The sequence below is a fragment of the Chiloscyllium plagiosum genome, unplaced genomic scaffold (assembly GCF_037043375.1).
Source record: "Chiloscyllium plagiosum isolate Xiang-an unplaced genomic scaffold, Cpla_swu_hap1 HiC_scaffold_46, whole genome shotgun sequence".
NCBI classification, from domain to species: domain Eukaryota; kingdom Metazoa; phylum Chordata; class Chondrichthyes; order Orectolobiformes; family Hemiscylliidae; genus Chiloscyllium; species Chiloscyllium plagiosum.
The window spans coordinates 11298573-11313901 of NW_028270184.1; the positions used below are offsets into that span (position 1 = coordinate 11298573).

General features: G+C 47.3%; 1 protein-coding gene across 1 annotated transcript in view; it reads left to right on the forward strand.

The window, feature by feature from the left end:
- naaladl1 (N-acetylated alpha-linked acidic dipeptidase like 1) overlaps positions 1-15329 on the forward strand; it is a 97408-nt gene that overhangs the window by 44496 nt on the left and 37583 nt on the right. The window contains exons 11-15 of the mRNA XM_087983714.1: positions 4116-4288; positions 8638-8759; positions 10640-10759; positions 12891-13083; positions 14057-14150. Of these exons, the coding sequence (XP_087839840.1) occupies positions 4116-4288; positions 8638-8759; positions 10640-10759; positions 12891-13083; positions 14057-14150 (702 nt within the window). The remainder of the gene's footprint in view (positions 1-4115; positions 4289-8637; positions 8760-10639; positions 10760-12890; positions 13084-14056; positions 14151-15329) is intronic.

Here is a 15329-nt window from a genome sequence, read left to right on the forward strand (position 1 = left end):
GGGACACAGATTTGAGATAATTGGCAAAAAAAAAAGCCAATATGGTTTGGCTACTCACAGAATTATTACAGTGCGTACGGAGCCCATTTGACCCATCGTGTCTGCACAAGCTCGTTAAGTGAAACCATTACCTGGCACCAGTCTCCTGCTCTCTCCGACACCCTTGTATATTATTTTTATCCAAGTAGTCATCCAAAGCCTTCTTCAATCCCTCCATTGAACCGTCTCTATCACACTTCAGGGCTGTTTTGATTTACAGTTGGTTGTTTAGATTAGATTCAATTCCCTACAGTGTGGAAACAAGTCCTTTGGCCCAGCAAGTCCACACCGACCCTCCGAAGAGTAACCCACCCAGACCCATTTCCCTCTGATCAAAGCACCTAACATCATGGTCAATTTAGCATAGCCAATTCACCTGACCTGCACATCTGTGGGAGGAAACCGGAGCATCTGGAGGAAACCAATGCAGACACGGGGAGAATGTGCACACTCCATACAGACAGTCTGGAATCGAACCTGGGTCCCTGGTGCTGTGAGGCAGCAGTGCTAACCACTGAGCCACTGTGCCGTTGTTAGCTCATGCAGTGAGTGTGATGCACAACACTGCCTGAAGGACTGCTGAAGCAGATTCAATTGCAACTTTCCAAAGGAAATCATACAAGTAAGACCATCAGACGTGGGAGCAGAAGATTGTCCGTCAGTCCATTGGGTTTACTCTGTCATTCAATGCCATCATGGCTGGTCTGACAATCCTCAACTTTCCTGCCTTTTCCCATAACCCTTGATTCCCTTACTGACTAAAACTTTGTCTCTCAACCTTGAACATACCTATCAACCTAGCCTCAAAAGTTCTTGAGGCAAAATTCCCTATGCTCTGAAAGAAATTCCTCTTTACCTCTGTCCTAAATGGGTGGCGCATTATTCTGAGATTATACCCTCGGGTGCTAGACTCTCCCACAGGGGAAGTGACTTTTCTACATCTACCCTGTCAAGCCCTATAAACTCTTTTATGTTTCAATAAGCTGCCGGTCATTATTCTATATTCCAATAAGCATAGGCCCAACCTGCTCAACCTCTCCTCTATAAGACAGTCTTTTCATAAGTGAAGCTTTGACAAAGGGTCAGTTAGACTCGAAACGTCAGCTCTTTTCTCTCCTTACAGATGCTGCCAGACCTGCTGAGATTTTCCAGCATTTTCTCTTTTGGTTTCAGATTCCAGCATCTGCAGTAATTTGCTTTTATCCGTTTTTTCATAAGTGGTATCACCTTGTGCAGGATAACTAACCCAGTGTCATTACCATTATGCTCCACTCTTTTATGAGAAGTATGAAGTGAGGCAATAAGGATTGTGAAGAGGCAGTATCAACTCAATGGCATAGTTCTAAAGAATGTTCAAGAACACGGAAACCTAGTGGGGGGAGTGCATAGGTGACATATCGAATGAGTAGTTAGCAAAGTGTCAGCTCACTTGGGAATCAAGCTCCCACTGTTCCTGATGTCACCACAAAAGTTAAACATTCTAAAATGTGAGTAAATTTACTCCAATTTACCTGATTTTAGACCCAAGCTGATGTAAAGGAAGGACCAGGTGTCTGTACTTAACAAGAACGACTATTTATTCCATATAAATAAGGCCTAGTTAAAGGTGAACAGTTAGAAACCTTCAGCATGTAACTCTACCAATTAAAACTGCATATAAACTCCCTTTTACACTCACACAGATAAGAGAATTTTAAAAAAAAGAATTGGCGCTGTGGATGGAAGGAAAACTGTTAAGATGGATTGACCATGCTAAATTGTTCATAGTGTCCACGGATGTGTAAATTCGATAGCTTAGCCAATGGGAATGCAAGGTTATATAAATACGGTAATAGGTGGGTCTGGGTTGGATGCTCTTCAGGTCAATGTGGACCTGGTGGACTAAATGGCCTGCTTCCACATCGTAGGAATTCTTATGATTCTATGTATAGGTAGTCCAGCTAGGGAAGCAGACATATTAAATCATATATTTGGGCAGAGAATTTTGGGAATAGTGATCATAATTCTGCAAGTTTTAAAGTTCCAACGTAGTTACGTAAGAGGGTAAGTCTGGTCCTCAGATGAAAGTACTAAATTGAGGGAAGGCTTCTTACAATGGTGTTAGGAAACATTGGATTGGGGGGGGGGGGGGGGGTGTGGTTTACTGCTCCTCGGATGCTGCCTGAACTGCTGTGCTTTTCCAGCACCACTCTAATCTAGACTCTGGTTTCCAGCATCTGCAGTCATTGTTTTTACCTTAATACAGGGGAGGTCTTGTCTCAAAAATCCAGTTGAGGTTTTTGAGGAACTGACAAAGATGATTGTTTAGGGTAAGGCAGTGGATGTTTTCTACACAGACTTTACTAAAGAATTTGACAGGGTGGCTGGTCCAGAAAATCAAATCGCATGGAATCCGTGCTGAGTTGGCAAGTGGATACAAAATTGGCGTGGCCATAGAAGGCAGAGGATAGTTGTTTCCTGACATGAGGTCTGTGACCACTGATGTTCCGGAAAGATCAGTGCTGGGACCTCTGTTGTTTGTGATATATATATATATAATATATATAAATGATTTGGATGAAAATATTGATGGTCTGATTAGCAAATTTGCAGATGACATGATAATTGATGGCACAATGGATATTGAGGAAGGATGCCAATCGATGTGGCAGGATATAGATGAGCTGGAAAGTTGGATGGAGAAAAGGCAAATGGAGTTTAATCTGGACAAGTGTGAGGTGATGCATTTTGGGAGGTCAAATACAAGAGGAAAGTATATTGTAAATGGCTGGGCCCTTAGGACCATTGATATACAGAGGGATTTTGGGGTGTAAGGCCGTAGCTCCCTGAAAGTGGCAACATGAGTGGATAAGATGGGAAAAATATTGTACAGCATGCTTGCCCTCATCGGTTTGGGCATTGAGTTTAAAAGTTGGCAAGTCATGATGCAACTACGTAAGACTTTGGTCAGGCCACATTTGGGTACTGTGCACTGCTCTGGCTGCCGCATCATAAGAAGGATGTGGAGGCTTTGGAGAGGGTGCAGAAGAGGTTTACCAGGATGTTACCTGGATTGAAGAGTATTTGCTATAAGGAGAGAGGTTTGACAAACTTGGATTGTTGGAGGCTGAGTGAGCAACCTGATAGTAATTTATAAAATAATGAGAGGCATGGATAGGGTGGACGGTTGGAATTTTTCTCCCAGGATGGAAATATCAAATACCAGGGGTCATAGGTTTAGGATGAGAGGAGGCAAGTTCAAAGGAGATGTGCAAGGAAAATGTTTTACAGGGTAGTTGGTGCCTGGAGTGCACTGCCGGGGGAGGTGGCAGAAGCAAATCCGACAGCAAAGTTTAAGAGGCATTTTACAGACACGTGAATAGGCAGAGAATAGCAGGATATGGATCATGTGCAAGTGGATGAGATTAATTGAGAGTAGCATCATGGTCAGCACAGACGTGGTGGGTCAAAGGGCTTGTTTCTGTGCTGTACTGTTCTATGCTCTGTTTAAAGTGATCAGCCTGTAGTTGCCCTTGCAATGGGTCTATTTATGTGATTTAGATTTTGTCACTTTAGGACAGATCATGTTACATACAGACCCTTACTGAGAAAGGAATTACATTATGTGATATGGGGAATCACTTAGAGACAAAATAAACTGCAGATGTTGGAATCCAAGGAAGACAAGCAGGATGCTGGAAGAGCACAGCAGGCCAGACAGCATCAGGAGGAGGAGAGGCCAACATTTCGGGTGTAACCTGAATAAAGGTTTCAGTCCTGAAAAAGGGTTACACTGAAAACGTTGACTTCTCCACCACCTGATACTGTCTGGCTTGCTGTGTTCTTCCAGCCTCCTGCTTGTCTTCCTTGGGGAATCATTTGGCGATCTGAAAACAGCAGCAAATACACTGACTCACAATGCCACCAGGTATCTGTGATGTAGAGGTGCTGATGTTGGACTGGGTTGGACAAAGTCAAAAATCACACAACACCAGGATGGACTATAACCTGACAAGATATCTACTTAGTTATTGCATGTATGCATTTGATTTGATGCTCCGGGCACTCATATACTGTATTGAATTTTCCTGTCATAGGGAACTGTCTGAAAAGCCACATATGGCCACAACCAAAGGGGATATTGATCTGGTCAAGTTGATGTTAGACAGATGGCAGAACAAAGAGACAGGTTTGGATGAAGCAAAGAAGGTGACGTATAATGTGTGGTTGTCCTTTCCGCAGAAGGACAAACCTAACAGTGTTACTGTAGGTAAGAACACCCACTTCAGCAATCACATCAAATATCCCAGCACAGATTGGACTCAGTAAAGGTTTCTCTGCACTGTCTAGTCATGCAATTCCACAGGAATTGGATTCAGTGTAATGCTGTGTGTACACTGTCCCCGTCAAATACTCCCCAGTACAGGGTCAGCACAGGGTTAGATACAGAGTAAAGCTCCCTCTACACTGTCCCCAACAAACACTTCCCAGGACAAGGACAGCATGGGGTTAGATACAGAGTAAAACTCTCTCTACACTGTCCCCCATCAAATACTCCCCAGGATAGGGACAGCACGGGGTTAGATACAGAGCAAAAATCTCTCTACACTGTCCCCCATCAAATACTCCCAGAACAGGGACAGCACGGGGTTAGTACAGAGTAAAACTCGTTCTACAATCTTCCCCATCAAACACTCCCAGGACTGGGACAGCATAGTAAAGGTTTCCCTGCACTGTCTAGTCATGCAATTCTGCACGAATTGGATTCAGTGTAAAGCTCTCTCTACACCATCAAACACTCAAAAGCACTCTCTACACTCTCAATACAGGGACAGTATGGGGTTACATAGAGAGTAAAGCTCTCAAACACTCCCAGGACAGGGATAGCATGGGGTTAGATACAGAGTACAGCTCCCTCTACACTGTCCCCCATCAAACATTCACAGGGACAGGGTCAGCATGGGGTTATATACAGAGTAAAGCTCTCTTTACACTGTCCCCCTCAAACACTCCCCAGGGGAGGGACAGCACAGACTTATATACAGCGTAAAGCTCTCTGTACACTGTCCCCTCAAATACTCCCAGAACAGGGACAGCATGGGTTAGCTTCATGGCCATAACTTTATATTTCCAGATTTATTAATCAAGTTAGAAGTTGGTAGTTGCTGTGACAGGTTTTGACAAGCATTTGCCTGGGCCCCATGATTATTGGTTCACTGACATTAACCTTACACCACTGTAAGCCATAGAAGGAGGTATTTGGACAAATGACCAAAAAAGCCTGGCTAAAGAGTTACTTAAAAGAGTAGAGTGAGGCAGAAAGGCACAGAGGTTTTGAGAGGGAATCCCAGAGATTAGCACCCTGTGCAGCTGGAGGCACAGCCACCAAAGGTGGAGTGATGGTCATCACAGGATGGGGCGAGAAGCTGCCATTGGAGTATTCAATCAGAAGAGAAATTAGGGCATTGTGCCCTTTGCCCTGTTCAGCATTTAACCCTCAATGTAAATTCTGTACAATTGGCTTCTTTATCACATTACCAGGAAAGTATCACTTTGTTTTGGTTCACTCATGGGACATGGGCATCGCTGGCTGGCCAGCATTTATTGTCTGTCCCTAGTTGCTCCATGAGATGGTGGTGATGAGCTGCCTTCTTGAATTGCTGCAGTTCATGTGGTGTAGGTAGACCCACAGTGCCCTTTGGGAGGGAGTTTGAGGATATTTTTGTTAAAATGTGTAAAAATCATGGAATAGTTGCAACAATTATTTTTAGCCCATTGTACCTATGCTTGTTCTATGCAGGAACAACTTTGTTAGTTGCAATCCACTGCCTTTTCTCTACAGCCTTTCCGAAGCCCATATGCACCCTGTCATCCACATTACATTAATCTTTGCTGTTGATATTTTTAATCAGTCTTTTCAGATGTTTAATGATACATGTGTGAGGCAGGTGGAACCCTGACCCCAGATTTTCTGGCCTAGGGATAGGGACATTGCCACAATAGGCCCAAACCATTGCTGTTACCTCACAAAACACACAATTGATGAAAGATGATTTTCCTTTAACAAATCTGCACTAATGTTCCCTTATTGATTTGCACCAATCCAAGTGAGAATTATTTCTGTCACCTCAAAGCTTTTCCATGACTGGATCTAAACTGACTGGTCTGTAGATTCAGGGATTATTCTTACAACTTTCTTTGAACAGGATTCTCCACTCCTCTGGCAGTGGGCCCCACCCCTGAGGAGGATTAGATGGTTGTAGTCAGTGCTTCAGCATTCTCAGAGACAATTTGTCTGGTTTCAGTGATCTAATCAATGGATCTCTCTAATTCCTTCTCTATCTGTATTAACCTACTCATTGTCTCGACCACTAAGACTTGGGCAATGGCTTCTTCCTTGTCAAAGTCAGATGCAAAGTTCTCATTTCATGTCTCAGCCAAACCTCTGCCTCCACGTGTAGATCCCCTTTTGACCCCAATCAGCACTTTTCTGTCTTTATGCTATTTATACAGAGATTGAAGGTTTGTGAATTTCCTTCTTTATCGGTTGCCAGTTTTTACTTGTACTCTTTCTGTCTCCTGGATTCCCTTTGTCCTTTCCCCCACTCTCCCTACATTCAGCGTGTTTATATTTATATTATCAACTTGATGTATGTCACGTCATGTAGGCTTTTGCTTCATCTCGCTCTCCATCTCTTTTGTCACCGAACGAGTTCTGTTTTTGTGTGACCCAGCTTTCTCTGTCATGGAACTGTACCTGAGCCATCTCCTCTTTAAAGGCAGCCCCGTTGCGTTACAGTTTACCTGCTGATCTTTGAGTTCAGTTTACCCAGGACAGATCCATTCTCTTACTCCTGAGATTTCATTCCTTAAATTCGGACCTGAACATGATCAGACATTCACACAGACATGAGCTCTACTTTGGTGGTAAGTTTGCAAAAGCAAGCTTCCAAGCCAGAGCTTGCACTGGCTCGTAAACACAATCCAAACTCAAACAACTTGGAAGTTGACATTAAATTCTCAGTGATTTGCCAAACTCTGTTCTCACTCCAATGCAAGTTAACAGTCTGCATATCTTTTACATCCAATTCCAAGATTAGCCTAGATCATCCTATTGCCAGGGCCTTATTGTCTAATAAATGTTGAATCTTTGATTATAAAATGCCCAGTAAAATGTTGAATCTTTGTTTAAACCATAGGTTAAAAGCCCATCCTTAAGCTTTTGTGGAAACACTAAGTTCAGGACTACTTTGCTTCTTGATTCCCATGAGCAGTTCTTCAGCTTCAAGATCTTCTTACAAAAACTCCATTGTTTGTGCAGTTTAGAGAGGACTTTGGTAGTGGCTGTGGGTTTGGAAAGAGCTGCTGGAGGAACTTTACTGAGTTGCTGCAGTGTGGATGGTACTCATTGCTGTGGGTAGTGGTGATTACCTGATTTAGATTCAGCAATTCCTCCTTAGACTGACATACTGGTCTAGAAAATTCTCCTGAGCACACTTCAGAAACTCACTCCCCCTCTGCCCTTTACGTTCTTAATATCCTGGTCTGTACGAGGACAGTTAAAGTACCTTATTGTAATTACACACTTTTGCAATTCCCTATAACTTCCCCATAAATTTGGTCCTCTGTATCATCCTCCGCCACTTCCGCCACCTCCAAATGGACCCCACCACCAAAGAAATATTTCCCTCCCTACCCCTATCAGCGTTCCGAAAAGACAATTCCTTCCGCGACTCCCTCGTCAGGTCCATATCGCCCACCAGCCCACACCCCACTCCTGGCACCTTCCCCTGCCACAGCAGCAAGTGCAAAACCTGTGTCCACACCACTCCCCTCACCCCGGTCCAAGGCCCCAAGGGATCCTTCCACATCCATCAGAAATTTACCTGCACCTCTCCCAATGTCACCTACTGCATCCGATGCACCCGGTGTTGTCTCCTTTACATCAGGGAGACAGGATGCCTTCTTGCGGATTGTTTCAGAGAACATCTGTGGGACACCCGCACCCACCAACCCCACTGCCCTGTGGCTGAACACTTCAACTCCCCCTCCCACTCCGCCAAGGACATGCAGGTCCTGGGCCTCCTCCACTGCCAAACCCTTACCACCCGACGCCTGGAGGAAGAACGCCTCATATTCCGCCTTGGGACCCTGCAACCAAACAGGATCAATGTGGATTTCAACAGCTTCCTCATTTCCCTTCCCCCCCAACATTATCCCAGTCCCAAGCCTCCAACTCAGCACTGCCCTCTGGGCCCGTCCATCACTGCCCCCCTCTGACCTATCACCTTCTCCCTCGCCTTCATCCACCTAACGCTTTCCCAGCTACCTCCCCGCCAACCCCACTCCCCTCTCCCATTATCTCTTAGCCCCAACCCACAAGCCTCATTTCTGATGAAGAGCTTATGCCCGAAACGTCGATTCGCCTGCTCCTCGGATGCTGCCTGACCTGCTGTGCTTTTCCAGCACCACACTCTCGTCCTCTGTATCTTTGCCAGTATTTGGTTGCCCATTGGCTGTTTTTTTTAAACCAGTAACTACTGTTTGTAAAGTATTTGGCTGATTGTGACATGATGTAGGGAAAGCCCTGGGTTCACGCCAGTCTTTCTGGTCCTACAGTTTTGCCAAATGGGACGGAACTCTTCAAGTCGCAGATGAAGGAGAAGAATTACACCAAGGACCAGCTGGACCCAGACGTGGTGCAGCCCTTCGCAGCCTACGCTCCAGCAGGAACTCCCAAGGTTTGTCGATGGGAAATGGGCAGAACACTGTGGGACAGAGAAACATGTTGCCACGGACATTTCTCATCCCACACTCGGCAGGGCAGATGCAAGATCTCCAAGATCAAACAATTCGGGATTCTTGCATTTTTCCGCGTGAGGGCAAGGTGAAAAGCCTTGGCAACATGTCCCCTCTTTTCAGGAGTGGGATCTTACCTGTCAGCAAGGCTAAAATCAATCTCAAGCCTCACCACAGACCACCTGGGGAATGAAGAAAGACATGCATTTCCATACTCATGACTTCAGGACGTCCCGTTCCAATGAAGTGCATATTGAACTGTAGACACTGATAAAATTTATCAATCAATGAAGGCAATCTGCCCATAGTAAGGTCCTACAAAGAGCAACATTATCCTGATAATCTGTCTTTGCCATGGTGGTTTATTAACAACAATTGGTCTCAGGACCTGAGGAGAATTCCCATCACTCTCCCCAATGTTTTTCATCCAGTAGTGACCATGGGATCCCTTAAATCCATCGGAGAGGCTAAAGAGAGCTTTTCATAACTTCCCCTTAGCACTGACCCTCGGACAGTGCAACAGCCCCTCAGGACTAATCCTCTGACGTTGCAGCACTTCCTCAGTAATAACCCTTCAGTGGAGCACACTCCATTAGCACTAACCCTCTGACAGAGCAGTGCTCCATCAATACTCACCCTCAAAGAGTGCAGTGCACCCTCAGTACTGACCCTCCAACAGTGCAGTAATCCGTCAGTACTGACCCTCAAATAGTCGAACACTCCCTCAGTACTGACCCTCAAACAGTGTGGAGCTCCCTCAGCACTGACCCTCAAATAGTCTAGTGCTCCCTCAGTACTAACCCTCCAACAGTGCAGCACTCCCTCAGTACTGACTCTCCGACAGTGCGGCGCTCCCTCAGTACAGACCCTCCAACAGTGCAGCACACCCTCAGTACTGACCCTCAAGCAGTGCAGCGCTTCCACAGTAGAGACCCTCCAATAGTGCAGCACTCCTTCAGTCCTGACCCTTCAACAGTGCAGCACACCCTCAGTACTGAACCTCAAATAGTGCAGCACTCCCTCAGTAGAGACCCTCCAACAGTGCAGCGCTCCCTCCGTACTGACCCTCAAACATTGCAGCGCTCCCTCAGTACTGACCCTCCAACATTGCAGCGCTCCCTCAGTACTGACCCTCTAACAGTGCAGCACTCCCTCAGTACTGACCCTCTGACAGTGCAGCATTCCCTCGGTACTGACCCTCTAACAGTGCAGCACTCCCTCAGTACTGACCCTCAAACAGTGGAGCGCTCCCTCAGTACTGACCCTCTAACAGTGCAGGACTCCCTCAGTACTGACCCTCTGACAATGTGGCACTCCCTCAGTACTGACCCTCTGACTGTGTGGCACTCCCTCAGTACTGACCCTCCAACAGTGTGGCACTCCCTCAGTACTGACCCTCTGGCAGTGTGTCACTCCCTCAGCACTGATCCTGTGACAGTGGAATACACATGTAATCCAGTGGTGGTGACGATATCCCCCGATGCCTGGAGAAGCTGACTCTCCAGGTACTACATGTTGCACTGCTTCTCACCCTTCCCTGTTTTTTTTGCAAATTCATCGATGGAATGTTAGTGTCACTGGCTGGGCCAGCAATTAGGGCCACCCCTAATTGCCCAAGTTAGGAGTCAACCACATTGCTGCAGGTCTGGGAGTGACATGTAGGTCAGACAGAGTAAGGACTGCTGATTTTCTTCTCAATAATGCATTCGTGAACCAGATGAAGGTCCTGTTCCTTTGCAGCTTTCAGTGGAGAAAGGGGTAGCTATTACAGGTTATTGCAATGTCATAATGTGGTAACAGATTCTCTCACCTTCCAACACAGGGCAGGCTAGTCTATGCTAACTATGGGACAATGGATGACTACCAGCATTTGAACCAAACCATTGACCTGAAAAACACAATCGCTATTGTTAAATACGGTGGTACTGGCCGGGGCAACAAGGTAAGGTGGGGTTATTGTGTGACCCTTAGACTTAATTAGCAGGGGTTTTTGGGCGTGGTGGGAGTGGGAAGGTTGGGCCTCCGAGGCAGCGTGTTTAGCAGTAAATGAGCCTCTGTGGCTACAAGCCACAGATCCTGCATGCTTGGCCATTTTCTGATGGGCTTTGGCAGAGCCCGGGATGGGGGTGGAGGGTTGGCAGAATCCAGTGACAGCAGTGGCACAGTGTGCCTGGTTCCCAGTCCTGGCAAATGTCGGCCTCACCCCAGAACTAGCCAGAAATTGTGTCGTGCCTTTCATGGCCAGAAGGCACTGGACAGCCAATGGAATACTTCTGAATTGTGTCCACTGTGGGAAACACGGCTATCAATTTCTCTCTCTCACACACACACACACTCTCTCTCTCACACACACACACTCTCTCTCTCACACACACACACACACTCTCTATCTCTATCTCTTTCACACACACACTCTCTCTCTCACACACACACACTCTCAATCTCTCTAATCTCTCACTCACACTGTCTCTCTCACTCACACACACACACATGCTCTGTCTTTCTCTCTCACTCATACACTCTCTCTCTCCCAACACACACACACTCTCTTTCACCCACTCACACACACACACTCAATTTCTCTAACCTCTCATTCACACACACACTGTCTCTCACTCACGCACACACTCTGTCTCTCTCTCATTCACACACAGACTCTCTCTCTCTCTCTCTCACACACACACACACATGATTGGCTCACTCAGGAGCGGGGCTCAAACCTTCAACCCTCCGACCCAAGGGTGAGAGAGAGATGCCCACTGAGCCAAGGCCAACAGGTCAGGTAGCACCTATCCCAGGGTCAGGAGATGCACCACTGCACTGGATGGTGAAAGGGAAAAATTCAAAGTTTAGGTACGAACAAAACATCTCCTTTAAATAATGAAATGTTAAATTCATGTGGAACTAAGAATGGACTTGCTACACGTAGAAATAAATAACTGGAATATTCAGTGAGCTGAGCGTGTGCTAAGTCAGGATGCAGGCCAATTGGGTAATGGGAAAGTTTGGGGATTAGAAAGGTGATCTTCAATGGACAGTTAAGGATGAGAGGGAATGTCTTCAGTGGGGAGTTAGGGAATTGAAAAGTTAGTCTCCAATTGAGGAGTTGGGTAACTAGATTTTTAATGCATCAATAGATTAAACGATCATTTCTCCATGGTTTGCTTCGGATGTGACCCACATCAGTAGCTCCCAAGAGAGCTGAGCTGTAATTTGCATTTTTAAAATGGCACATTAGAACATACATGACCATAAGTCAGTTCCCCCCACCAACCCGGTTCACCCAGATCTCTGAACGGACCTGACTGCTGTCCTCCCCGTGATTGATGCTGTTGAAGTCTGTTCCCAGCTTCGGATGCTAGCACTCCATCCTCCAGGCAGGGTGCAGGATCATCCCTTTACCAGCCCGTCGCTAGATAGGTCAGTGGCTACATGCATGGAACCAGGTCAATCCCTTACCTGAAGGAGAGGGGCTGAGTGGAGAGCGGAGGGGGTTTGAAGGATATGTGGGTGCAGGGTTAACCCCCAGTAGGTTGGGATGGGGTTGGGTGTGAAAATCCCTACTTAAATGAAGGAGGGATAGTGGGGAGCCAGCAACCAGTCAGCTCCCAGGAGGTGGGTTAATTTCAAGATGATGATAGGTTCTGCAGGCCTCAGGTTTAATCTGTCTTCCCGTTTGATCCCTGGATGGTCGGTTTTCCCAGGCCATGGAAAGGAGTTGAATGGAGGTGGCAACTCTGTTTGAACCTTTCCAGCACAGCGTGCGGGGGAACCTGTAAGCGCAGGAATGCTTCACTCTGGCTGCCAACCCAGCCAATTCCCACAATCAAACATCCTTTCCTGCCCCAGAATCAGCCACCATTCCTTACCAGTACCCCAGGTTCTGAGACATTCTCTTAAGCTCCGTTATGTGCAGAAAGCAAAGCAGGATGAGAAGTTGGAAGCTTGGATTGTGACACAAAACCACCATCCATACACCCCACCTTGCCTCCCCCAACCCGCCCAAGGATTTTGTCATTGAAAAGGTTTTAATGGAGTGTGTTTTGGAAGGGTGTCTTTGTTCTGTTCGGCAGGGTATAAATGGTGCAAAGTTTGGGGTGACTGGAGTCATCGTTTACACCGATCCTGCTGATATAAACGACGGAAAGACCAGCGACAAAAATGAAACCTACCCTCACTCCTGGTACCTGCCCCCCTCTGGCGTTGAGCGCGGCTCCTACAAGCTCAATTTTGGTGACCAGCTGACACCTTATTACCCTGCCAAAGGTATGGTCACCACTATTTCCCCGAGGGCCTTGTGTTAGGAGTGATCCAAAAGGTCATCAGCCTTATCGAGTACCAGCACTTCTGTTCAATACCCAGCATGGGCTCCCAAACCTAGTCCTTGTCCCAAGGTCCCTGATCAGAGTGTACATAGAATCAGAGAATCCCTATGGTATGGAAGCAGGCCATTTGTCCCATTGAGTCCACACCGACCCTGTGGAGAGCATCCCAACCAGACCCACCCCTCTACCCTATCCCTGTAACCCTGCATTTCCCATTGCTAATCCACCTAGCCCGCACTTCATTGGAAACCAGAGCACCTGGAGGAAGCCCACACAGACACGGGGAGAATGTGCAAATCCCACACAGGCAGTCACCCGACGGTGGAATCAAAACGACGTCCCTGGCGCTGTAAGGCAGCAGTGCTGACCACTGTGCCACGGGGCCACCCTTATCCTGAGGTACCTGCTCGGATCCTTGTCCCAGAGTCGTTACTCAGGGCATTATCCCAGAGTCTCTGGGGCTTATCCCAGGCTCTCTGCTTGGTCCTTATTCTGGGATCTGCGGTCAGGTCATTATCCCAGGGTCTCTGTTCAGAGCCGTATACCAGGGTCTCTGCCCAGGGCCTTATCCCATGGTCTCTGCTTGGGACATTATCGCAGAGTCTCTACAGAGGGCATTATCCTCGGGTCTCTGCCTGGGGTCTGGTCCCAGATCTCTGTTTGGGACCTGGGCACAGGTCTCTGCCGGGGACCTGGAGCCTGGCACAGGTCTCTGCCTATGGTCTGGTCCCATGGTATCTGGTCGGGGTAATGGGGGGTGGCTCCCAACGTGGTTTTGTTCACTGCTTACCCTGTGGATTTATTTCAGTGCGTATATGTGACAGTTGGTCATGGGTCTGTTTGATAGAACCCTTGATGGCCCAGTGAAGCTCAGGAGGTCAGCCATAAACAAGTCTCATGTTACCTGTTTACAGATTATACCTTCAGACAGGCTGAATCTGATGTCAAAGGTTTATCACCCATCCCTGCACAGCCCATTGGGTTTGAAGATGCACGTCAACTCATCTGGTGAGTTCTTGCTCCAAGAATTTGGATTTGTTAGCCTGAACTGAGCGCTGCACACTGTTGAAAAGCACTGATGTATCTGTGGACAGAGAGCTGGCAAGTAGCTACGCTGTGTGCTTAATTACATATCCATTGATGAGAACCTCTATCAGCTGATTGTTTAAAATATTTCCATTAGAAACATATGAGAAGGAATAGGCCATTCAGCCCTTTGAGGCTGCTTAACCATTCAATATGGTCAAGTGCACAGCCAAAAGTCCCCATGGCTCATATTGAACCAACTGGTTTTGAGATACCTGAACAGGGAAGAGAGGCACAGCTAAGAGAGGTGGGTGACCAGCTTGGGATGAGTCTACAGAATGATCTGGAATTTGGGAGAGATATATCAAGGAAAAATGGTGGCAACCATGCTGAACGGTGTAACTCAAGGCTCTGTCACTGGGGCCACAAACAAGGTTGGAATTGGAACGTTAGAAAGAGGTTGGATAAAGAAAAAGAGGGTAAAGTTAGAGAGTGCAGGACAAGTGTTCAAAGCTGAGGAGGAGAGATGAGGTTCATTGTATGTAAGAGACACATTACACGGATGGCACAAGTGGGCAAGGTGAAATGGGAGGAGCCAAGTGGGGAAGGTAATGGGGAACAAGGGGGGAAGGTGATGGGGAAACAAGTGAGGAAGGTGATGGGGAACAAGGGGGAAGGTGATGGGGAAACAAGTGAGGAAGGTGATGGGGGAATAAGGTGGAAGGTGATGGGGGAACAAGTGGGGAAGGTGATGGGGAAACAAGGGGGGAAGGTGATGGGGGAACAAGATGGAAGGTGATGGGGGGACAAGTGGGGAAGGTGATGGGGGAACAAGGTGGAAGGTGATGGGGGGACAAGTGGGGAAGGTGATGGGGAAACAAGGGGGGAAGGTGATGGGGGAACAAGATGGAAGGTGATGGGGGGACAAGTGGGGAAGGTGATGGGGGAACAAGGGGGGAAGGTGATGGGGGAACAATTGGGGAAGGTGATGGGGGAACAAGGGGGGAAGGTGATGGGGGAACAAGGGGGGAAGGTGTTGGGGGAACAAGTGGGGAAGGTGATGGGGGAACAAGGGGGGAAGGTGATGGGGGAACAAGGGGGGAAGGTGATGGGGGAACAATTGGGGAAGGTGATGGGGGAAACAAGGGGGGAAGGTGATGG